This window comes from Motacilla alba, chromosome 3 (genome assembly GCF_015832195.1).
Source record: "Motacilla alba alba isolate MOTALB_02 chromosome 3, Motacilla_alba_V1.0_pri, whole genome shotgun sequence".
Classification (NCBI taxonomy): Eukaryota; Metazoa; Chordata; class Aves; order Passeriformes; family Motacillidae; genus Motacilla; species Motacilla alba.
The window spans coordinates 30,903,433-30,930,138 of NC_052018.1; the positions used below are offsets into that span (position 1 = coordinate 30,903,433).

Genomic DNA, 26,706 nt, shown 5'->3' on the forward strand with positions numbered 1-26,706 from the left:
CTGGAGTGAGAGTTTAAAATCAGAATGTGAAGGGGTTGGAATGGACCTTAGAGATCATCTTGTCCCAATCTCCCCTGCCATGGGCAGGGACAGCTCCCACTAGAGCAGGTTTCTCCAGCCTGGCTTTGAACACTGCCAAGGTTGGGGCATCCACAACCCCCCTGGGCAAGCTGTTCCAGTGTCTCACTACCCTCACAGTAAAGAATTTCTTCCTACCATATAACCTAAACTTCTCCTCTCTCAATTTATACCCATTACTCCTCGTTCTGTTGGTACAGCTCCTGACAGAGTCCCTTTCTGGCTTCTCTGCAGTCCCCCTTCAGATACTGGAAGGTTGCTGTGAGGTCTCCACACAACCTTCTCTTCTGCAGATGAACAGTCCCAGCTTTCTCAGACTGTTTTCACAGGGAAGGTGCTCCAGTCCCATGATGGAATACATGTGAAAATACACCAATATAGATTAATAAGCATTGTGGGATATAGAGCTTCTCCTCTTGGAATCAGTGTTTTTTGACCTCAGTCAAAGCTAACAATAGAGTGGAGATCTGTAAGTTTTACAGGCTCTTTCCTACATGAGAGCCACCTCCACCCATCTTGTCCACTCATCAGCCAGGGCTGAGTGCTGAGTCATTTTGGTGATGCTGCTGGTCATCCACTGGAAGCTTTGCCTTTGTTAGATTCCTGTGCCATCCTACTAGTGTGTAAGTAACTGCCCGGAAAATTCTACATCCTGGAAAACAGGAATGTAAAAGATTCCTGGCAGCATATTCAGCTGTGTCATTTCACACAAGGCAGATATATGAGTTTGCAAGTATCAATAGAACAGCTGTGGCTGTGTGCCTATCATATGGTATTGCATCTCTGTGAAAACATGAAGCAAATCAGTGCTTCTGTTCTGGTTCTGCAATTTAGCCTGAGGGTCTTCTGTGAGTCAAACTTACTTGGAAGCCATTCTTACAGCCAAAATTAAGGGAAGAAAACAGAAAAACAAAACAAGTGTCAAACATATTTTGCATCATTTTATGAGAAGTGGTGATTTGGTTTGTAATACTCAGACTTTAGCTTTGCATTTCACACATGCTGTACTCTTCTTGACATTTCTGCACATACCACCAGAGAGTAGCCCCCAGCCCGTGAGGAAGGAAGTGTAGGGGTGTATGGCCAGGACTGTGTGCAGCATGCACAGAGTCATGAGTGTGATCACTTCCATCCACAGGCTGAACCCCAAGCTCTCCACAGACTCCTCTCATCATAAAACAAGGAGGATGAGGGGCTGCAGGGCCTGGAATGATAGACAAAGCTTTTCTAGAAGTCCCCTTTTTTTTTTACCTCTTATTTCTTCTCCCTGAGGCAAGTTGTATTTTGAATCTACCTACACTCTCAGTACATGATAGTGCCAAAACTCCTTGCATTAACAAGGAACATAGATTCCTCTGCCTTGCTGCCTCCTTCTGGACCTTGCAGACCCTCACCATGGAGTGAATCTTAGTGACGCACTGCACCAAAAGCAGTTTGATTGTGAAGCTGCAGCTCCACAGGCAAAAGGTGACACCCATGAATACAGATTCAGGAGTGTGTGAGGAGCACTTACCTTTGTCACAGCAGGTAAGAATGTAATTCCTGACACCCTGGAGGCTGACTTCGTGTGTAGCTGTGTGGAAACAGGCATGGTTTGCCTCTGTCCAACCAATCAGGCACTGCTGGTTGTTGGTCTGCTCTGTCAGTGTGTCATACTTTTGATACATCCTCCTGATGCGCAGGATTTAAACTATTTTCAGACTTCATTTATTTTTATTTCTAAAAAGGATAATTGTTTGTATTCAAACACTTTTAGCCCTGTTTACTTCCATTGCTGGATGCAACTGTGCTGTGTGCTAGGCTGGGGAGGTGGTGAACAGCACTGCTCAGCACACTGCTTCCCTTGTCACCCAACTCCACAGCATAAAAGAGGAAAACAGCAGAGGTTTCCATTTCCTTCCTTAAATCCCACCCTGACATTTGAAATCATCAGTCTAAAAAGACATGCTGCAGCATGTCTCATGTAGAGCAGTAGATGGCTCTCTTTCATCTGAAGTCCTGTTGGGAAAAGAAATACTGGGTTTTAAGAGAAAATCCAGCCTTGTTCCCTCAATGCCATGGCTTCTTTTGGGCAAACTCTCATATTCAACAGTGCAGACAGGATACAGCTGTGATGATGGAGGAATGCATTTTAAACTGATTACCTATACTCAATGGCTTAGAAGATGAAGAAGGTGGCCAGGGAAACTAGATCAGCGATGCTAACTTAAATTGTAGTATTTCCTCATGGAGCAAGATAATACTTCTTCTGCAATCTATTAGGTTTTATAGGATAGAATAAAAAAAGTTGTTTCTAGGTTCCTACATATTTTTCAGTCTTTTCAAAACTACTATTACAAGATACCTTTATTTATTTGTTCCTTTTTAAGGAATCTGACTTTTGAAATGTTGTTTTTTCAATATAAACAGAAGAAAGGACCAGAGAAATACAGATCATATTCACAATATAATAATAATCTGGTTATTCTCAAATAACTGAAAGTAACATAAACAGAATTCAGTGAGTGAAGATTTATCTAAGTCTCCTTATACACAGTACAGTATATACAGCATTTTGATGTTGTTAATGCTTAACAAAGATATTAGATTTTAGAAGAATTATTTACAAAATAGAAGAATATAAAGTTAAGGTATCAGATTGTTTGGACAAGAAAAAATACGCACATGCATCCAAGAAAAACATTTCTCAGGTTTCCCATAAGAGAGCAAGTTGCAGTCAATCAAAAAGGAAAAGAATTAGGATGCCTTAAGCTGGGCAGTTCTCTGACTGTAAAGCTGAATACAAAGTCATTACTTAATCATGCATAAGATGATGCTGACCAAATCAGAAATGGCTTATGTGGCTCTGGCAGTACAATGTGTTTTCATCTGTCTGGAAATATTCTGTCAGCTGCAAATGCCTCAGGGTTCCCTGTCACCATGGATATTCTTGCCTGGGGGTTTATGTTGGGAGAGGAGACCCGTTCTGCCTGCTTTTCTTATTGTTTGTTAGCAGAAGCATTCCATGCTGTTCAATTTTTGGCATTGGCCATGGCCACAGAAAGCCTGGGACTTTCCTCAAATAGTGGCATTGCTTTCAAATGGAAGAAAGGAAGGCACATATCGTGTCCTCTACAAAGTACTCCCCTGGATTATATGGCAGTGCTCAGCTGGAGTCAGAGAAGTAGCTTAGGCTTTGTATTGCCTACATTTTAGTGTTAAGTTAGCCAGTGGAAGTATAGATTGGAAGTACAGGTGACCTTAATGTCTAGACTCCCTCATTTATAGATATTCTTTCTAAAGGATATGGGAGTGACAATGAGGCTGGACATTTCCTAATAAACAAGAGGCCTCTGTTCAGAACACTCATCTGTGCATGGAAACATGGTCTCATATTTCTCCTCTGTCAGTGCCATTTAGTGTGATAAATAGGTGTGATTCGTGCGGACAAAATTGAAACAGTAATCAGTATTGATACAGTAATTGATAACCGTAGATAACAAAATAGTTAAAAAGTGTAATGCCAGGAAGAAGGCAGGAGAGGGGTCTGTTCCCCCCCCTTTCTCCTGCAGATGTTCAGAACTGGAAGAAGCAAGAGATAACTATTACTAAATTTATCTCGAAGAGAGGAAAAAGTTGGTTGGAAATCAGGAAAATGTTAATTATATGAGATTTATTGCTTTAATGTTAGAACATGATATTGGCTTATATTATGTTAGTTTTGGCTTATACTATACCAGCTTGATGCACATGTGTAATCCAAAGGTGAAATAAAGGACACCTGAGGAAAAGGATAAGCCTTCCTCAGACGACCCCCAAAGAGTGGTGCAACCACCTAAAAGAATGGTGGAGCATGTGTGATGAAGGTGATGATGAGGGTGGAGATACAAGTGTGATGAATCAAAAATGGGAGGAGATGGTGATGAAATACAGTATAAAAGGGGAATTTTAGCTTGGCAAGCTTGTACGTGAGATGGCGGGGGTCCAAAAGCCCTGCCCTCTGTACCCCGCACGTAGCTCATGCAGTTATTTTGTTTTGGTTTGGTTTTATTTGCTTATGTGCTATTATAAGAACCAAATTATCCCTTGTTTTAACCAAATTATGTTGTCAATATTTTGAGTGTATTCAATTTTATATAGTTTAAGCTACTTAATTAAAATTGCTGCCACATTTAATTTTGTTTGGTTTTTTTGATGGGATAATTGGGCAAGCATAACATTTAGTAACTGCAGTGAATGCTGAACCTCAGACAAGACAAGGCACTGGGGCTTTGTGGAATCTTCTTTGTTTTTAACTATAGTTTTTCCTTATGTATAGAAGCCACGAATAACCTTGGGGAAAAGAGTAGATTCCCCTCAAGCTTTGTAGATTAGTTCTGTATTTTCTGGGTTAATGGCTTTAAAAACTTCACTGTGGACTACTAAGGGATGCTGGAGTGTTCACTATGAAGAGCAGTTATTTTGTCTGTGGTCTCATAAAACCAGAAAAATAGCTACGGTCTGTTGGACCAGTGTTCCCTTCCCCTCAGTACCCTGTCTCACACCGCAGTCAATAGCAAATGCTGAGAGAAGGGCTTGTAGGGACCAAGCATAGGGTGATACCTCCTCTGAATAGTCTGTGAATGTTTGAATACACTGACTGGTGACTCAGGCTATTCCTGAGCAGGATGTGATACCTCTGTTCTGAATAGTCCCTGGCATTTGTCAGACAAGAATTTATACCATCTAAATCCATGTAAAATTCAGTATTCAGGTTCCCTGTGGCAAGGAGTTTCACATCTGAATTATATCCTATGGATGTGTTGTACATTTATGGTCTTTCTGAGAATAAATGCTTTTTTTCTGAAACTCCAGTAAATACTTAACCTCTCCCTGTGCACACACCTACCCATAGAAACATCAGCTTTTAAGGCATTTTACAAGTGGAGAGTCATGATGGACTTGTTCTTTCAGCTGTGTGTCTCAGTCTTTCAAAATCATGTCTTTATTCTTTATTCTTTATTCTTTATTCTTTATTCTTTATTCTTTATTCTTTATTCTTTATTCTTTATTCTTACCTGCCTGGTGCCAGGTTGGAATGATTCTTTAAAGAGTTTCCACCCCATGAGCACTGCATTATAATACTGCAATGTTGAAGGTATTTGTATATGTGGCAAAACAAAATTAATCTGAATTATCCTGTCATAAAAGATGGAATTATGAAGATAAAACATGCTGGTATCTCACAGGTAGTCTCAATAGTGTTGTCCTGTTCCTGGTGGGAAGGTGATTGGTAGCTGGATTTGTCAAAGCCTGGAACTGCTAAAGCACATGCCGCAGCTCTCACTAAAGTGTTTTCTTTTTTTGAATGCAAGCTCTGTAGTGAAAGTTAATGGTAAAACTTAAAAAGAATGTTCTATTGGCAAAGCCTCAATTAGTCTTAGAAGTGCTGATATGTGAAATTATGCACAATAAGTGAGAGATGCTGAAAATTATATTTCTCTTGTCAATAACTAAGTAAATAATTTTTTCAGAGAACTCAGGAATCTGGATGGAACCTATAATGCAGGACAGGACGATGTGCTTTTCATGCTCAAGGAACCTGATATGCCAATCAAAGTAAGAACATGTGAATTAATTACTTAATCATTGTCTGTCTCTTGCATTCACTAAGTGTTCTCCTAGTCAATCTAGGAGACTTCAAAATGTGTGTGACAGTGTGTATCCCTTAGACTAGTTTGGGAAATAGAGGATGACTCTACTCATTTTTACCAGCAGGTGTCTAAGGAAGATGTAGGTCTGAATATTCTCAGATGTTTGGTATCTAGGTGTGCCTAGCAAAAAGAAACAAAGCTGCCTGCAACAATAAAGACATTTCTCCTTTGACAAGGATTTGAAAAAGTGTTGAATTTCAAAAGAGCAAATGTGGTGTCTTTTTATCAAAGCATTTTTTAACAACATTGACCAAAACTTGTCACTCCATGCTTGAAAATTAGGCCTGAATTCATGGTAATTATAACATTTTCATAACAGAATTGACCTGCTTTTTGTTCTGCAAATGTTGGCAGCTATCCCTAGCTATTACACCTAGAGGATGTACATAAAATCTTTATATAAAAATGCAGTCGGAGTATTACAAAACAAATGAGAAATAAAGAGGAAAAGGAAGAGAAACAAACAAAGAGAGGGTGAGGGAAGGAGAAAAGGAGGTGGGCCCCATTTAGATAACTTTTAAAATGCTGAACCTATTTGTATAGCAGTGCTCATGCTCTCTTAGCTGGGTTATTTGCAGCTGAGAAGCCTTTTTGTAGCTCTGATGTGCTGATGGTGGCAGGGCACAGAAGCTGCTGCAATACTCTTTGGCTGTGGAAGCCAGCCGTCCCTCAGAGATACCAGCATCAGGGAGCCTCTGGTACCTCACTGCAAGCCCTGCCTTATCCTCCTGGGGAGTGGTGGGGCCTTTGAAAAGCCTTTGTCTTTTCCTTCCTGCAAACTGACTCCATGCCCATGCCCACCTCAGGACATCTCTCTGAGACGTTTTTCCAGGTTACTTTTAAGTTGTTAATTCCAGGAAGATTTTGGTGTATGACTTAACAACTGTCACTCTCTAAGCTTCAGGATTTGGAAAGTGGTACATATTTTTAAATTCAGCCTTTAAAATTCTCAGCTAATAGGCCAATGCATCCATTATAAACTCTCAGTTTTTTCATGGGGCTTGCTTTTTATCCTAACTCACACTTCAGATAGCTGTAGGGAAACTTTTCTTTCTGACTAGCATAGAAAAGTCTTCTGCAGTCTTTCATAATTTTTATATGTTTCTTAAATACTCTTACATGCATTCTTCATTCTGTTTACTGGGGAGCATATCTCCAGGGCTAGATCTTCTTAAGATACATAAAATATATCTATACTTTCTTTGTGGTCCATGTCAGGGGGTAAACCCTGACTTGACTCAGTTGGTGTCAACACATCCATGTTTCTCAGAATCACTTTTTTCACAGAATCACAGAATCACTGGGTTGGAAGAGACCTTCAAGATCATCGAGTCCAACCCATGCCCTAACACCTCAACTAAACCATGGCACTGAGTGCAACATCCAGTCTTTTATTTAAACACATCCAGGGATGGTGACTCCACCACCTCCCCAGGCAGACCATTCCAGTACTTAATCACTCCTTCCGTAAAAAACTTTTTCCTAATATCCAACCTATATCTCCCCTGGTGCTGCTTGAGACTGTGTCCTCTGGTTCTGTTAGTTGCTGCCTGGAGAAAGAGACCAACCCCCATTTGACTGCAACCACCTTTCAGGGAGTAGAGAGTGATAAGATCACCTGTTTGGAACAGCCTGGCCATGTACAAGATCAGCTGGATCCAATCCTGGCCTGGTGCCTATCACATAATATTTTGTACCTGTGTGTGCACATTATTGTACTGCCATACCTCTCTGAGAGAGGACCCTCTGCTTCCTTTGCACCAAGTCACTTTCTGTGTTTTGTACTATGCAGAAAAACTGGGTGTCCTGTTGTTGAAAGTTCTGTTTACTGGAGAAGGGGAAACAAGAAAACAGTAATTCCTGCAGTCAATAAAACAGCAGCCTGGTTGTGGTTTACATAATGTCAATTAAGATGAAAATGTATAAGCATTGCAACTAAGCATAAGTAAAGTGCAGTTGGAAAAATTTAACAGCTGTTTCAGACATAATAAGAAATGTAATTGCCAACTTCTGAGCTCTGTGTCATTCAACCATCAGCTTATGTGTCTCAATCCTTGGATATTTTCAAGATTTTTTTGGATCAAGCCCCAAGAAACTTTTTCTAACCTCATTATTCATCTTGCTTTGAACAGCAGGCTGTATTAGACAACCTCCTGAGTCCTCTGACCTGAATTTTCCCATGTTCTTGTGATTCTATGACCTCTCTCAGGACTAAAAACATCATGTGCACTAGGTGTTTTAAGTATAGTTCATGTGTTTTTTTTAATATCCAAAGTAACCAGCTGCCAAGAAAGAAAAGGAAAAGGAAAAGGAAAGGAAAGGAAAGGAAAGGAAAGGAAAGGAAAGGAAAGGAAAGGAAAGGAAAGGAAAGGAAAGGAAAGGAAAGGAAAGAAAAGAAAAGAAAAGAAAAGAAAAGAAAAGAAAAGAAAAGAAAAGAAAAGAAAAGAAAAGAAAAGAAAAGAAAAGAAGAGAAAATCCTCCTAGACCTGCTGTTAGTGGTCACCAAAATCACAGGGTAAGTCTTTAGCCTAAAAACATGGCCAGGAGACCTTAGAAAGATGTCCAATATAGGACACATTTCAAACGTATGACAGGAATGGCCAAACATTTGGTTGTTACAGCAAGGTTTGGAAAGATGTAGTTCTTGGGTCCGCACCCTCTTCATTTAAATAAACATGACTGCTGCTGTGGGTGGTTGGCAGTGGAACAAACAGTTGCTTTTTGGACAGTGTGAATGAATACCCTATAGTGGCATTATTCAAGGGCTAAGTTTATTTAGACTGTGGCGTATTTGGTGACTTGAAACATGAAACCTTTACTCAGTTCCTTAATTGCTGAGATCAGACTCCTCACCCTCCCTTCTTTCTTGTAGGCAGTATGTGGTAAGAGTTAGTCCTCAGGGAGAGATAACTGGTGTTTACCTGTGTCAAAACTAAACACAGAGTTTTGTGCAAGTTTTATAAATAGTTTAAGTGTATTTTAAAAATAATTTGTGTCTTTTAAAATAATTCTTAATCACTCTGTCTATAGAAGCCATTTTAGCTGCTACAGGGACTGATTCTGTAAGGGGCAATTTGTGTAATATGAGGTTGACTCTCATGTAATGTGATTGTCAAATAGATGTCATCTAAAATAGAATGGAGTTTCTAAGATATTTTACCTATATAATTAAGGTCTACATACTTTTAACTATTTTTTCTTGATACCACAGTGGAATGGGTTGGAAAGGGAAAGATTTCTTGTTTTTCTTTTTTAGTTTTAGATTAAAAAAAAAAAAAGACAAACTAAACCTAAATGTCACTGTTTTAGCTTTTGACCAATTTCCAAGCAGAAAATTTGGATTTTATTTTTAGAATGAAAATAAGTTGTCCTGCAAGAGATCACATCCCACAGCTTCTCATTTTAACAGCTGCTTCTAATCCTGTCTTCTTTTTTTTTTTTTCAGTGTTGACCTTTTCTGGATGTGACAAAGACTGAAATAGTATACACCATTAAGAAGTGCTTTTCTTTCCCTCTTGACAATTCTATTTAATTTCCTTGGGAGCATATCCCTGCTCTGTCTTTCCTAGGACCCATTCATCTCTAAAGGATTTTGGTCCTTTGACTAAAGAGCAACCTCACAGATTTTTGCCAAGCTGCCTGGAGTTTGCCCAGCCTGATCTCTGTGTTATGGAATACAGAATTTCAGCAAGCTGACCCTCTCTTTAGCCTCATTGCTTGGTTTAGACTTTTGAAAAGGCATTCAGGTTTAATGGGAAGACAAAAAAAGAAACCACAGCTTTTCCTTAGTAGTGTGTTCGGGACAATAACCTCTGTTGATAGTATGAGCCTCATCTCTAACTTGCATTTGACTGAGTTTATTTGCCTGACCATTTTTTCTTGTTACACTTTCTACCACAGATTAGCACCTGGTTTTATTCTCATTCTATGAAAGAAACAAATGTTATAAAGGGTCCTTTCATCCTTCTCTGACTGATAAATTAAAACAGGCATCTCTTTAGTCTGTTTTTCAGGGCCTTCTCTCCACACCTTGATTTACTTTTGTGTAAAATGTGGGAAATGAGTTTTGTCTACACGATGAATTGCTCTCAGGTGAGTCTGCTTTTGAAAGGAAGCTGCCTCTGCCTACAGGGATACACTGGTCTTTAAAACAGACTGCTGTACTAACATTCCCTTTTTTATGGGTACATGAATGAAATAAAAGCTATTACAGAAACACACATTCATTAAAAAATCTGCCAGTTTTTATATCTTTAATTTAAAGTGAAGTTACAGTGTATGAATGCACACACTCCAGAGTGCTGTGATATACTAGTTTATGACATTATGGAAACACTGGGTTTAGAAGTTCCTTTCTAAAAGCCTGTAATTGAAATTTACAGTTTAATTATAGGCTATAGTTTAACATAATTAAATCTTCAGGGAATTCTTACATTCTTTAAAACCAAATAGTGTTAATTCACACTAAATTATTTAATAAGAATAAGGTTTTTCTTGGCTGTACTGACCTTTTGAAAACTGTCAGAGAAAAGGGAATAAGGACACTAAGGTAAAATGATTAATGAAGCTTGGTAAATGGAATTTCATCACATACAATTATAAAAAATATTGCCCTAGGAAAACAGGTTTTTGAGAACAACCTGTCATAATTTATATATGTTTTTAACTTCTCTCATTTTCACAGAAAGGACATGTTTGCACATGTTTTAACATGCCCCTACTGTATGGTTGAACATCTTACTATCAGAGAATAATTCTAAAATAAAATAATGGCATTACATGAGATTGCTTCCTAAATGTTCTGCATGAATGTATTGGATAGGATGCAGTATGTCACTCAAAGTTAAGAGGATCAATACAGCAAATAATGAAAAAAAACCTCAGTTCTTTATCAAAGTTACAGAGATTTGAGTGAGATGAAGGATACAATTTTGAGTCCTGACCTCTCTAAAGGCAGTGATTTCAGTGCCACTCATGGCTGTAAATCCAAGAGTCTACTTAGAGGCTGCCTACAGAGGAAATTTGAAGCTACACATAAAATCTTATTAGAACTACCCCATTCCCTCACACTTTGGAGGACTTTCCACACATCAGCAACAAGAACATAGGGTTGTTTTGTAGTAATTCCTTACAGTTCTGTGAGATTCATCAACTGCTGAGAGCTACTGTCCTGGCAAAAACAGGGGACAAGGTCCTACTTTTCATTCCATTATGTTCCTTCTGCACTCCTTAGTTCAAAAGGGCCAGGGAACGTGGTAACTGAGGATTGTCTTTTCTGCTGAGGAATTCCTGCATGTATCATCTGTAGATTTGTTCCTCAGACTTTCACATAGTATAATTTTGTCATTCCTTCTTTTTTCAGAATCTCATTTTTAAAAGTGAATCCCTCAAAACTTCATGAAGTCTTAACCATGAGGACCTTTCCTAAAAGACAGTGCTTCATTTTGTTGGGGCTTTTCAAAGCCCATATATATCCCTATATATAATGCAATGATATAGTATGTGCTGATTTGATCACACATATTTTTATATGTATGTTTAAAAAGTGTAGAGATATTTTAAACTTAAAATATTAAGAAAATGTAAGTATATAATTCCAGGATCTTAAGATCTTTCTATGCTTTTTTAACAAAGAAGAAGCTTTTCTCCTTTTTGGACTTAGCTTGCTAGTTCTTATGCCAGTACCGAACAAAATCTGGTATCTTCAAACAGTGCCTGATCCAAAGCTTTATTGTAAAAACAAATGTCTTTCTTTATGTTTGATTCACTGAATACTCAGTGAGGACTCTTAAGATTTAGTCATCTTACATGCTCTGGAGATAACAAGATATTTCAACTACTTGTCTTAATTTCCTGCTTAGAAATGTAATAGAAATTTGTGCTTTAAGAATGAGGATTAACCTGATTCATTTAGAAGGCTACTTTTAAATGTCTGTTCATTCAAATGCTGGTATTTCAATGAGTCATAAAAATCTGTTCTGAAAAGTGCCTGCTTCATTCCACTGTCCATCCAGTGAATGTAAATAACCAGTTATAGACAATTGCACAGTCCACGTTTGATCAGATGAATCCTACCCACTCTGGGTGCATTAACAGTTCAAGCTGGAAGAGAATTTTTAAGTAACATCATTTCAAGAGAAATGTCTTGAGCTAATAAGCAAAAAAAGGTCTTAATTGTAGCGCAGACCAGATTTTCATAAAGCTCCACCCTGATAGCTCAGGGCAAATTTCAGTGCATGGCACACCCATTGACAGTGCAGTGTAAAACGTTATGACACATTCCATCATCAGAAACAGCATCAGAAGTGTTCTGGGAGAGCTTTATAGCCTCTGCTCCTTGTCAGTACTTTCCAGCAGACACTAATTCTTCAGGCTGACATCCAAGCAAGGACTGTGCCCTCCTACCACCACAAATGATTTTCCACTCACTTATTTTTAGTATTCACTTTAATTTTTGTCCACTCACTATAACTGATAAAACAGACTGTTGCTTCCTTCCTAGTTTCAAGAACTGCTGAATCACAGTTTCTACTAGGACCTCATCCAAAGCCTATTGAGATTGATTAAAAGACTTATCCATCCCCTAAATGAGCTTTGCTGCAGGCCTTGAGTTCAGTGATGCATAAGGCAACTGGCTAAACTTTTGAAGAGAGGAAGAGGCTGTAGTGGTCTTCTGATTCAAATATCCGCATAACTTTCCACATAATCTGAAATTCTTCAGATTTCCCTGAATTTGCCTCATTTCAGGGAAACATATTGTTTGTACCATAGTCTGGAATGCCTGCTGAATCCAGTTGAATATCAGATCATCTAAGGTCACTGTCTAATGCTAAAAGCAGATACAGGGCATTGGCCATTCTAGTACTCACTGCTGTAATTTTTGAGGAGATTTCCCCCAATAGTTTAAGTATTGTAGTGCTTAGGTTTTTGCATTTACCATAACAGCAGTTTTTACATGTGACATTAGAGAAAAGCAGACTTGCTGTGCATGTGTTTCCAGCCAATCTTCATACAATTACTAGAGCTTGCTAGGTGCTGAGGTCCTTCTAATTTATCAAGGCAGAAGTTGCTTGCTGGACTCATTAAGAAACCATTCTGTTTTTTTGTATTTTCCTAAACACATTTTTATTTTGAATATACTTAGGCTGCAGCTCAGAGGTGTGATTTCTGTGGGTACTGGTACATATATTTGCGCTAGACTTGAACTAAGTTGTATAGAAACAGGTAACAGTATATTTGTTAGCACAGCCGGTGCTGTAGATAACTTTTGCAGGCTTTACAGACACCATGAAGGATTAGCAAAATAAAGTTCCTGGGTAGCAGCAAAGGTGGTAAAAGTGGAATTTTTGTAATGATGACATTTCACAGATGGGTGTACAACTTGGGTCTGGTAATGCTTCTTTAACTCCAAAGTGTGAACATTGAACAGAGAGAACTATCTTCTTTGGCTGGCATGCTGAACACAAGAGCCACCTTTTTTACTTCCCAAATTGTGTCTCCACTATAACCACTTGACCAGCTTGTAGCAGTTGATTATTGTTAAATCCTTGCATGCTAGGTTATACTCCTTCATATTTATTCCTAATATGCAGAAGTGAGGTCCAAAACCGAATTTCCCTTGCACGATGATCTTTGTGCACAAATTAGTCTTTCAGGTGTTTGTCAGAAACAGGCATCTAAAACATACTTAGGCCTGAGACCCTGATAAATGGTTGTTTCTATAGCCTTGAGTGTGTAGACCAACTAAAATCTTTTGTTGAGTTAAAACACAGATGTCTTAGCAGTTAATTAGTACTAATGTGATCTGTTTCTTCTGCTTGTTCTGGATGGAGAGGAATTTTTTAGCTGAGAATGTTGTGTATTCTATAACAGAAGCAGAAGTTTTTTGTAACTAAGTGCCCCTAAGTTTAAATTTGACCAGTTTAGCACAAACTGAAGCACTGCTTGTTTTTGTTTGAGTTACCAGACTGACCTAAATCAAACAGTGACATGTAACTGCATAACAAAACCCTAGTGTAGACAGCTGCCAGTGGAAATAAGCAGATCAACAGAGTGCTGGGGAATGTAATAGTAATACAATTGGTAGGGTTGTGTGATCACTTATGCTTACCTGAAACCCAAGCCAAGTTCAAAAGAACAAATAGCTTAGCACTTAGTGAGCATGAATGGGATACCAGTTTAGCTCAATTCTCTCTGGGCTGATTTTCCAATTACTCGTAACCCATTTTTATTCTTTGTGTGCAGAGAAATGTGCAGAGCAGGCTTAAGATGCATGGTATAGTTCTAGGCAATCACTGGCTATAGGGCTGAAAGTTGTCTCCATTTCTTATCTGCTCATGCTCCATAGTTGCTTATCTTACTATCCTGATACCCAGTTCTGGGGCTGTGGGGCTGTGTTGCAAACAGGCCACTGAAATGAGCTGCAATAGTTGTACACCTCTCTCCAGAAAGCACTGTATAGCACAGCCTGCAGAATAGGTTTTGGAGGACTGTGGATTGCAGACCTGGGAGGTGTTGAATGGAGGATGGGAGAGGGAGACATCACACAGTAAAACTGCTTCCTGTTCAGGTACAGTATTAGTGTTTGGGCACCAAAGAAGGACCATATTTGATAAAAGAATGTAGGATTTGAAGTGGTGTTTAGGGGAAACTAGAGCATATATTCCAATGAAAATTAGTGTTGCAGAGCACTTTTGAAAATCAAGACTTTGTTTAGATGCTGGTAAGACATGACTCTTGAAATTATGTCTGAATGGGCATATTTTCATTCCTAAACATAAATGTGTTTAAGTTTTCTGCTAACTGGGAACTTACTGAAACCTTGCATACCACACTTGATTTCTAAATGTTTAACCATGAAAATCTTCTACATGTTACCTACAGTGTAGTATATCCTGTTTGGAAATTATGAAAACATCTCTGAGTGCAGGGATATGTGTAAGAAATGGAGCTTGTATGTTGTTATAGAATGGAATGTAACCATTTCTGGTCCTACATTTCTTATCTGTTCTAAATCTTTTCAGGACAGAAGGAACTCTAATATGATAATCAATTTATTCTCTTACTTTCTGCTCTAGAATTCCTTCATTGGCATTTTTGTAGAAGAGATCAAATACATATACCAAAGTATCTTAAACTAGAAAGCCCCTAGGAGCAAAAAGGGAAGATGGGAGTCTACAATATTGTTGCACAACTGGGCAGAATCTGTGACATTTGCAAGCATTTTCACTAATGAACTTTTGGGCTCATTCAAGCTAATGAATTAAACAGTGCCAGCAAATGTTCTTGGGACTGGAAATTGATTGTCTGTACCCTCAAGTTGACCTTGGCATGGTTTTGCCCTGGCTGTGGTGTTTTCTTGAACAATTTTCTGGTGCAGTTTGGGGGTTAGCATGGGCCATACCTGATAGGATGTTGGGATGTGACCACCTTGTTTTGGGGACTGAGAGAGCTGATTAGTATTGATAGGTATGGTGGAGTGCCAGTTTGGCTCAGTGCCACAGAATGGAGACGTGTACTACATGTAGCTTTGCCATCTGAGACTGGGGTTCTTGGGATGCAGTGCTACTTGTAAGCACTTTTTCCCCATCTCCAAGAAAAGGAGTGGCAGTGACTGTTCATCTTCCCTGACTGTTTCTCACATGTAATAAGGAGTTACTAAAACCAACAGCAAACATCTCCCGAGCTTTGCCTTATCATGCACCTTCTGCAGGTGAGGAGCTGCCAAGACTAACTTTGCAAGCATGAGTTGGTTGTTGTGCTATCACCTCTTTCCTAGTCTGCAGAGGTGACACCCTCTCTTCTGTCACCACAAAGACTGCTGCTCCAAAAAGAATCATCTGAGTATGAAAACTCAGAAAAGCAAATGTAAAAGATGTGAGAAGACTGCATGACTGCCTGGCATACAATTAAAGCACAGTGTTTATGCACATTACTGTTCATGTCTGATTTTCATAAGAACATATTGTGATGCTTCTGTTGAGGACTATAGCTGACTGCATTTGGCTGTGTACCACAATGCAGAGGATGCCACTCCAGCACTTCTGAAGAGGAACACATCAAGAATTGGGTATAATTTCTAAATGTCTTAGACTCGTCCTGCAATGAAAGAATTTGCACAAATCAAACATTAGATGTGTCTAGTCTACACAGTTAAAATTAACCTGCTAAAGCAACAGAAAAGAATGTTACCCAAGCTGCTTCGGCGCACTTTTTGAACTCTGAAGGTAGGTTAAGATTTATAAGTAGGTACGACCTTATTTTGCAAATATAGGGCACAGAGGACAGTCCAGCCAGAGCTGCATTACCGATCTGTTCACATTCAAGTAGCTACGAGGCTCCTTGAATTTTTGCCAGCATCCTTTGCCCTGTTCAGACCCAGAACCGCTCCCGACTACTCGCCTCCGAGCCCGAGCCCCAGGCCGGCGCGCCTCTGCGGGCTCTCCGGGGCTCTCCGGGTCGGTAACCGAGCAGCTCTCCACAACGGGCTGCTGCTCTCCTCGGAGCTTCAGGCAGAAAACATTGCTCTCGATGCTGCTTTTGTATGGCGTTGGGTTCTGAGAATCCCACCCATTTCCCAGCTGCATCAGCCCCAGGACGGGAGAGCGATGGCTGAGGGGAGGTGACACACCCGTAGATATCCCCGTGTAGACAGATGAGTGTTGCCGCCGGGCCGCCCACCGCGGGCGGGCCCCGGGAACGCCCCGCGGCTCCTGCCGCCGGCAGAGCGTGCCTGGCGCTGGGGCAGCGGCGGCCTCTCCCTTCCCCTCCCCTCCCCGCCCGCCAAGAGCCTCCCGCCCGGCCACAGCCCCGGCCCGGCCCTGCGCACAGCGGTGGACTCACCGGGCAGCGCGCACGGAGAGCCATGGCGCGGTCCCGCGGCGATGTCCTCTTTTTCCTCTTTCTCCTCTTCCTCTGCAGCTCCGCGGCGGCCGGGTACGTGGGGCTGGCCGGGGCACACGGGGCACCTCTTCTTCCTTCCCTCCCGCCCGGCATGGGGGCTGCACGGGCTGCGCCTCCCCGGGTTCCCGGGCGTCCGCCTGGCAGCCGGTCCCGGGAGCGGGCAGAGCAGCGCTGCCCGCGCCCCGTCCTGCGCACCCGCTGCAGCCGGGGGGTGAGCATCACCTCCAGCCTCCGCAGCGGAGAGCGACAGAAGAGCTTGGCAAAATGTGTCGTATGTCTTTATGTGTACGCAGTTACTATTTATGAGAGTGTTTCACTCCCTGCCCTTTCTCCCTCTGCCCGTTTGGGCTCTCCAGACCCACGTTCCTTGTGGCAGCTCCCTGGAACATCAGGCCTGGAGCAAACTTGACTGTTGGGGTAGCTCTGCTGCCGGACAGCCCAGCGCAGGTCACCGTAAAGGGAGAAGTGATCAGAGATAACGAGACCATCTTGAGCAGGGAAATGGTCTTTGAGAAAGGTAAGAAAAAGAATGGACTTGGTTTGGAAGTATTTCTGTCTGCCTTCTCACAGAATATTTTGTTCCTCCCAAAATATCGCAGCTTCTAAGTGGTACTAAAATAGGACATTTATTTTACCAAGCAGGAGTCGCTATGGGAAAATAGTCTTGTACACTGCTGGCTCTGTTTGGAGTTGGGCAGCTGAGCTGGATATGAGTGATTGCATGGGTGTGCTCTCTGTAAACTCTGAAAATAATCAAACAGCAAAGTGTGATGGATGTGGGATTTCTGAGGAACCAGGAAGTGCTCTGGTCCATGTGGTGGGGCCAGTGTAGAAATAGTGGAAAAGCTGCTTACTGGTAGCTTGTTAAGGTGCAAAGTGGAAGGGTGTGGGAGAACGGAAGGGGTGGAACAAACAAGGTAATGCAGCAACTGAAGCTGCTTCTTCATGCCCTAAGAAAGTAATGATCTGAGGACCATAGGAAAGTGAAGATGAGTATGTCAGACACTTGGAAGCTCTGTGCATTTGAAGAAACAAGAATTTTTAAGGATCAGGAGCTGAATTGTGGAGAGTTTGGATGGAAGATAAGTAAATATGAGAAGAGACTGATTTAATCTATGCCACCAGGCAGGGTAGTGGATGTACTGGGTGTTCTGAAAAGCTGAGATATCCTGGCTAATGTTCCTTTTTAGAAAGGTCACCTGGCAGCAGAAGCATAGAGATAGCCTACCTGAGATTTGTCCTCGTGAGAAAGAAAATATTTTTTATGGATAGTCCAGCTTTCACACTGCTTTTACTATGAGGTGATGTAAACGACATCTAAACTCTAGCTTTTTATTTGAGTCTGAGGGCACTGTCAGGTACTGAAAAATCTATCCTGCTATAATGCTCTTTCTCTACTGCTCGTGTAATTCTTCTGTTAATGTCTTACAGTTAATGTAGATGCCTTAATTGGAAGCATCATACCTTCATTTCAAAGCCTTCACAGCCTGTAGAGAAGATTGGGGCTTTGAGTGTGATGGAGTGCATTTGAACAGATTAAAAAATTTTGATATAGAACCAAAACAAACCTAAATGAGTCAGCTTTTGTTGTTTTCCTTTGAAATCCAAAGTTTTAAAAAGAAAATAAATTGTCTTCTACTTTTCTTCCTCTAACTATACTGGCTTTTATTTCCTGCTTCTGTTCTGCTCTAACATAGAGTTCAGTGAGCCTTGCATGAGTTTCAGCCCGTCTGTTTTTGTCCTTCTCAACCTTGAAATCCAGACAAGCAACTGGTACTTCCAAGCTTGTAAAACTATGTGGCTGTCTCTATCTTCTGAGCACACAGAATAATGCTTGAGCCCAGGAGCTGCTGAAGTCAGAGTGAACAGTGTGTTATCAGGAACAGGTATGGCACTGCATCAGACTGGATACAGTGAGGAAAAAGGACAAATGATGTAGTGAACTACGAACTTCTAACATTTTCCAGTCTTTTAAATATATCTTTAAATTTTCTATGCTTTTTTACTTGATCAGTGAAACAAAGAACCAAAAAAAAGGTGCTGAGCATACTGTGTATTTCCTCTTGGAAAATTCTTAACGTTTAGTATGTGGCCATCAATTTTTTTCTAGTCAGGTTATACAGTCTGTCATTTGTTTTCTGTGAACAAATATGTAAGCAAAACGGTTAAGGGCCAAGAGTAAGGGAGCTGCCCTGTAAAAGAGGATGTGGTCTTGAAGACATGTATCCAAAGGTGCTACAGGTGTGGGTCAGTTCTGACTCAGAGAGAAGCAAACACAGCTTGTCAGAGTAAGAACATAAATCTTCAAATTTTCATTGAAGAGCACAACAATATTAAGATAAAATATGAAGCAGTATTGTTGTAGCTGATCTTAGTCTGTGACTGAAGGAGGACTGGAAGTTTTATCAAACCAGCTGTTGCAGCTGAAGGAAAAAACCCAAGCATATCTCCAGGCACACAAAATCTTCTTTAAATTACATAATTGCTGCATATATTACTGCTCAGAGAATGTTGGTTTATCTGTCACTGAATACCTACCTTAGTTAGACTGCACATTCAGTGGCACTGTTGCCTAAGCTGGCTCAATTATGCTCTGTAGTTTTCCTTGCATGGTGACAGCAAAATCAGGGGATTAACTGCTCTGAGAAACTGATCTGACTGAAAAATAAAGTTTTTATTTTGTTTGAATGTTTTTTTAGGCAGACATGTCCCCTGGTTCAATGTGCAAATGTTTGTGCTGATGGAAGTGAGCTGGAAATTGGATGCTGGAGACATAGCACAGGCTGAGGACACAGTTTTTATTAGGGATGTTTAATCTGACAGGCCAAGTTCATTCAAGTACCTCAGTGTAAAAGGTATTACATACCTGTCTGTCAAATGCTTCTGCAATTGCCTTAAATTAAGGGTTTAGCCTGGTTATCTAGGAGGTGCTCAATATGATACAGATAGTGGTCTAAGTTTCTGAGTTAGCTCTGTAAGAGGACTTTATTGTATTAGAGGCATGGGATTTTTTAATTTCTATAATATAATTCTTGCTTTGAGTAAGAAATAGAGTGTTTTTCCTCTGATGGTTGATAAAACATTTACTATTCTAATATTACTGGTAGTGGAATTTTGATATCTCAGTGATTCTTGGGCAATTGTCTGTTAGATAAACACTTTAGCAGTGGAGGTTGGTTCCCATCATTATTGTGCTTTTTATATAACTAAGAGAAAATAAATATTAATAAGTGGCTAGTGGGTATTTAGAGTGAAGGAGAAAGTGTGCATGCACATGGATTTAAATATATTTTCAGCTTGGCACAATATTCCAGAATCTAAATATGCTGTGTAGAAAGGGAGATAATTTCTGCACCAAAATATTGGTCCTAAATAAAGTTAATTGCATTTAATATAGTGGAAAAAAAAACCAACTGAATGTTTGCAAGGGGGAGGTTGCTGTTACAGGTAAACTTTGTGTGAGCAAGCACAAACCAAAAAAAAAGAATGCGTCACCAGGAGAGAATAGGTTTCCATTGCCTAGAGCAGATGCCAGGAAAACACAAAGCACTAACGAAATCTGTTTTTGTGAGCTGTACTGAGCCTTGACACACTTTCTGTGGAGATGCAGTATCAGAAAGATCCTGATTGAAAATGGATGCAGAAGGTAATATTGGCTTCTGTGCAGTTGGAGCTGTTGGGTTTTCTGTGTCAACAATAGCAAAAAAAGAAATTATGGGAATAACAGACGAACAAGTTGAATTCCCTGCGCAAATAACTCGATCTTCAGTGATTGCAGTGAAGGGTGACTCTTGTCATGCATAGTCATCCAGTCATTGATAATAAAGGTGTAGTATGAATTGGTAGGAGGTGTTTTCTTACAGAGTTTGCTACCCAGACATTGCTGTGTGTGTTATAGTATGAGAAACTTTATACCTTAATTGCAAGAGGTTCTGAAAAGTATTTTCTGTGTTTGCGCTAGAATGATTTGGAAAGAATAAGAAGCATATAGTTGGAAAAAAGAATTGGTTTTCAGAAAATTTTCTGTGTGTAATGAGGTGTCATAATTTGCCCAACAGCATGAATGTTTTTAATTCTAAAGAGTAAGATTCATTAGTAAAAACTTTTGCTATATAAGGTACAACATAATGTATTTAAGGCATGGTGAATGAGAATTATGTGAAGTTACTGGAGAATTTGGTTTACAGTAACGTGCATAGTTTGTAAAGGACTTGTACATGTTAATTAATTTATGCTGCTTTTCTGTATTTCCAGAGAGGAGTACACTTACTTGTTAACAGAGATTACTTGAGCTAGAGCATGAAATACTCAGCTAGGATTTATGAAGCATGATAGTTTGTGAGAATGTTTGTCAAGCTCAGACATGTAGTGATTCTCCATAGAGACAATGGAAAATCTCCTTTTACCAGAAGGCATGTTTTACATACTTAATAATATGATTCTGACCAGTATAAGAACCAGTGAGAAACACTAGGAATAGTAAGTTGTAAAGTAACACCTAAGTGGGAATGAATGGCCTAAACCCCTCAGTCCCTGTTATTAACCTTGAGTTGCCTCTGTACCTTGTGTCAGAATAAAATGACTGAGTTATTGGTGACTGTGCTGTCTGTGCTGAATATCTGTGGGGTGAAAGGTTTTGCTGGCTGTTTAGTGGAACACCTCCTTTCTGCCTAATTTTTCGTCAATGCCTAAAATGCCAAACAGTGAGAGAGCAGGAGTTTCCAGCAGTGATTTTGCATCCATAACCTCCATATCCAAAAGTACATGTAGCTGTGCCTTATGAAAAATAAGTTGTTAAATAGTCAGCACATGCATATAACCTATGCAAAATCAGAATGAAGGAAAAGTTCTTGGGAAGGAGGTGTTGGGGCTGGACCCAGAGGTGACTGATGTAGTGGAGAAAAAGGTGCTCTTTTATGGGCTTTCATATAGCTGAAGTAGATAAAAAACCAAACAAACCCAAAAACATAAAAGAACAAAACCCAACAGGTTTCTGTGCCTGTTGTTGAATCCATCCTGCTAACAGACCCATTAAGTTGTTTGCAGAAAAATGGGAGTAGCAATCCTATGCAGTACTTGAGCTTTATGTTATTGTTGGCGTGCTGTTTGAGATTTGAGGGAAGGAGTCCTTCTGTGACTCAAGGCTTATGTGGTTGTACATGAGGTTTTTCTGGTCACCATGTTCTTTGTCAATATCCAGCCAAAGAGGGTGTGGCAGATTGAGTACTCCAGGTTGTTTCACAATATCTTTAGAAGGGTGGGATAAAATAGAAATGCGGACAGTGGGGCAACTCATACAGATGAGGGAATATTACACGTCCCTGGGTGCAGTTCCCTGTTGCCACTGTGAACTCAAGGGGCTTTGGAGCTTTTAGGAAAGGGAGGAGAGAGAATAACAAACTAAAGGTTGTGAATTAGGGAAAAAAAAAGTGATGAAAACAAACAGAAATTGCAAGGTAGCATGCTATCGGAAACAAGAAGGGAAACAAAAGGTGAAAATTCCTGAGGGAGTCATACTGAGAGGATCAGTGCACATTAACAGAACAGAGAGGTAAGAAATGAAGTAACTAAACATGATCTAAACTGGCCAAACAATCAGAAAGAAGGAAAACTCTATGTAGAAACCGTAAATGAGATCAGATTACAAAGGAACTTAAAGTAGCATGGGTAATGAAGAACAAAACTGGTAAGGCCAAACCAATAGTAGGAAAGAATGTGAAGGATAGTAAGGCAGGGTTTTTAAATAACATACTGGTAGCACGAAATCTAGCAAAGGATGTGTCTTGCTACCCTGATGAGAAGGGTTGCTACTTCTGTGGCTTGCTACTCTAATGATTAATGATGCTGAGAGGCAGTAAGTGTTTAGTCTTCACTAAGAAGATCAACTAACTGTCATGGAAAAGGCTTAAGATTTAAGATAACAAAAGGGGAGGAACAGTTTAAAGAGTATTTTGGTCAAGTGTTTGGGCTTGATAAAATTTCCTGTAGAATATTTAGGGAATTGACTGAAATAATTTTAAATCTGCTAGCGAAGTTTTGAGAGCATAAGTGGACAGAGAGGTTCTGGAAGATTGAAAACCTGCAAAGAAAATGTATTGCACTATGGGTTGGCAAAGGTTGAAGGTGGAGAAGAAGCAGGATTTTGTCATATTTTGATTTTACTAAGGCTTTTGATAGTCTGGCATGGCACTTTGACAAGCCAGCTGGGGAAGCAGAGATACAATGAAATTGTTATTTGATATGTTTGTATCTGGATGAAAAATAGTGTTCATAAAGTAAGTCTAAGTAGTTCACTCTAAAACTGGAAATGAGTTGCCCTGAAACTGTAGTGTTCAGTATTATTGACATAAATGAAAAGGGGAGAATGTTTATTAGATTAGTGAAGGGGAGGTAAGGATGCTGGGAGAAAGGATTAGATTTTGAACACATTTTGGCAATAGCAGAAATGATTAGGGGAGAAACTGGAGTGTGATTCACTAGAACTAGTGCATAGTTCTACTTTTTTTTGATGACTAGAAGAACATGTGTTTATTGGATAGGGAACAAGGTGATGCAGCCCTGCAGAAAAGGGCGTGTGCATGGAGGTGGGGGTAATGGTTTAAAGGCAACAGAAAGTGAAGGCTTGTAAGTAATACTGTGTTGCTCAAAAAAGAAGGTAACCATTGTACTCAGAGGTATACACAGAAGTATTTTCTGTAAGCTATGAGAAAGTATTCTAGTAATCTTCACAGCCTAATTTGGCATACTGGGGAATGCTGTGCTTGATTTTTGGCACTCGTCGTGGAGTCTGTGAACCAGCTGGAGAAATGCCAGGGAGAGCAGACGGAAGGATCTGAGATCTCTCAGGAGATGAGTTCAAACCTGACAGAAGAAGATGGGCCTTCACATGAGATGAAAATAAATTGTGGATCTCCGTGTCCCAGTTATTGTGGATGGAAAACATGATTGCACAGATTTACAAGACAGAAGTCCGTGGAGGATTGGCCCAGTATAAAGACACCCAGATTGCATAGGCTGGGAAGAGTACCCAAGGAAAGGTCCCTGTGTACCTGTTCGTTTTTGATGCTTTTCAGATCCTGTTTCAGATCCTGCTGTCCTTGACTGTTGCTGCAGATGGGATCTTGGGCCAGACAGACTTGGGTTTGACCTTAGGAGTCTCTTCTACATTCTGGAAAGAGTCTGAGGAGAGATGGGAGGAACTGGTGTGAAGTATCAGGAGAAGTGTGCTATACACTTGCTATGTACTATTAGGTACATGTAAAAGTAGTTTTAAAGAGAAAAGGGTGGGAGCTAACAGTACATGGGTCTAAGGTGATGTCCTTACTGGTGTCTAGTTAGAAGGAAATCCAGGCTGAAGTACTGAGAGAAATACTTGCAGAGGCAGCGAGCAATTGGGAAAATCATGAGTTTCCAGTCACACAGAGGTGACTTCTCTTTTCATGAGACCCTCATGACTCAGCACTGGCAGTGTTGCTGGTTTCCATGCTGGTTTCCATGCTGTGCTATCCATGACTACCTGCTTGGGAAGGGGGAGTTGAGATCCTGTCAGCAGAGACTGAATAGCAAGTGTCAAGAGATAATGCTGGTTCATCTACATTCCCCACAGTCCAAATAAGTATGTGCATATGGTTATAGTGACAGACCACTTCTTCCTGGAGATGTAGCTGTGAGGTCTGTGTTCTTATTTTGTATGATTCAGGATTTATATTGCCTTTATTTACTGATGAAGGAAGTCTCTGGTACTATTTTTATATATTCAAATAATTCTATTGCCTTAGAAAAATTATGTGGCTTTGTCATCACAAACTTTAAATGTGTTCCAGAAAATGGGAGAAAACCAATACGAGAACAAACCTTCTTCTTTTACTCCCTTTAAGCAGAAATTTCAATAGATTCTGAATGCGTTATTTGCAGTGAATGAGTTTGAGAAGTGACTTGACTTTGAAATTTTGCTCCAGTTACAGCAGTTGATGTGATGAGGGTGGTGTTAATACTGCCAAATGTCTGGCATGTACAGGCTTAGCTGTATTTTGTCCTAATGTGATTTTCCTGTTTTAACTTGGAATAAAAACTGCAGCTGCTTGTAATTGCCTATGCTGTGTCTGTGCTTATTGCATGGTCATCAGAATGGATAGTAATGGTGGCCAATAGTGCCTTGAAAGCAGCATTTGGAGATGTGTGTGTTTGTATGTTTGTACATAGTCACTGACGGGATGATGTGTATTTCACATTAAGTTGTGTAAAAGGCTTAAGTCTGAGATTATTCTAAATTGTCTGTATAGTTTCACAGACTGGATCTGATGTCAAAAAAGTTTCCTGTGTAGTATTCAAAAATTGCCTTCCTAACAGCTGTAAATTTATAATTCATGGCAGTAGAGTTGTTATGGTATGGCAGGCTGTGGTAATGTCATGCTCATGACAAGAAGTCCATGGAAGGCTCTTAGGTTTGTCTCAGGAAAAAGTTGTAAAGAGGCTGTACTTGAGTTTAAGCAGTGATAGTGCCTGGATAGCTCTCAGAAGGTCTCTGATTAAAAAAGATTATTTAGTTTTGAAAATATGAAGCCGTTCTGTTTTCCTACCCAGCATGCAGTGTCTTAGGAAACATTCTCTGGTTTATCTAAGTATTGTGTTCTTGGAACTGGCTAGTCTCTGACTACTCAGCTGGAAGTGGTAATAATATTATAATCCATGGAGCTGGTTGGTTGACTTTAGAAGATTGAGTGAAGAATTAAATATCTGAATTACGCTTAAGTCTCAACAGGCTCAGTCAGCAGGAAAACATGCTATTTGCTTGGGGAAAGGATCATGGATGTGGCAGGGCAAGGGAAGAGGTACCCAGCCATCAGCAGTGTCTGTTGGTGTGAGAGGGTGGGAGATAGTGGTGTTCCTCAAGGATAGATCTGGCAGTGCTGACAAGGGAAGGATGGCTGAATCAGTTGAAGGGACAAGCAGGGGGATACCACAACTCATTTGCCATGTAAGGTAGAAAGACACAGAGAGTGCTGTGGTCAGGGGGCAGAGGAGAGGAAAGGACAGTGCCTGTTCATACCTTCTGTTCATACCTTCTGGTAAATCTGCATCTGTTGTGTCCTGGCCAAGAGTGCTTGTTTCTGGATGTGCTATGGTTGGGTTTCTTCCACTCTTCTGATCATGGAGATTAGGGAAAAACTTTTGTATTTAGGTGAGGAAGGGTTTTTATCTAGGTGTCAGGAAAATATTCCTACACTTCCCATTGCAGAGTGAAGCTAGAACTTGCTAGTAACTGCGAAGTTTGGTAAAACAGCTTTAATCACAAAAACATCTCTGCATTCAGCATTTCTTCTGTCCGCCAGGGCTGTGTTGCTGTCTCTTGACCAGAACCTTAGGTGATAAACTTTGGTCCAGTTTAGCTTATTCCTCCTGTCCCCTTACATCTTTCTCCATAGGGAGCACTGCTACTTTGCCTCTCTCTCCCCTTTTATAATTTCTGAGTGCTTTTAGCCTCCAGATTTGCAAAAACAACTGAAAAGGATAAAGGGAGGGAGGGTAGGAAGTGGCTGTGGAGGGAAGTGTATGTAGTGCTGGCAGACAGAGTTTAGGAGGCATTTTGGAGCAAGTTATGCCCCTTTGCTACAGGCCTGTTGGCCTCATTTGGCTTTGGATATCAGCCCAAATGCTGACGTCCCCTGGCAGTCCGTGTTGTGTGCTTGAGTGCTGTATTGCCCCTCCTTCTGTAATCTGTGCCAAACTGAGCCATAACCAAACAGCCATGGCTTAAGCTCTGTATTTTGGGCTATTTGTGTAAATAATCAGTGCTAATTTGGGTGATAGCTTTAGCATGATAGATGAGGAGTATAACATATTTAAAGCAAACTGTGAGCTCAACAGATTTGCAGGTCTTCTTTGAAGAATAAGTTGTTTTTACTTCCTGAACAGCTTAGGCCTTGGTATTACTTGGTATTATTATTTTTTTTTTCTTTCTTTCTTTAAACACAAAAATAGTATATATTTTGGACAGGAATAAAAATGTGGAAGGACATTTAAGAACACTAATTTTTATTTATATGATGGGAGT

At 40.3% G+C, this 26,706-nt stretch overlaps 1 protein-coding gene across 1 annotated transcript in view; it reads left to right on the forward strand.

Moving 5' to 3' along the window:
- The first annotated feature begins 16,389 nt into the window (after positions 1-16,389).
- CD109 (CD109 molecule) overlaps positions 16,390-26,706 on the forward strand; it is a 79,443-nt gene continuing 69,126 nt past the window's right edge. Inside the window, exons 1-2 of the mRNA XM_038132114.1 lie at positions 16,390-16,685; positions 17,009-17,169. Coding sequence (XP_037988042.1) covers positions 16,405-16,685; positions 17,009-17,169 — 442 coding nt within the window. The 5' untranslated portion in view covers positions 16,390-16,404. The remainder of the gene's footprint in view (positions 16,686-17,008; positions 17,170-26,706) is intronic.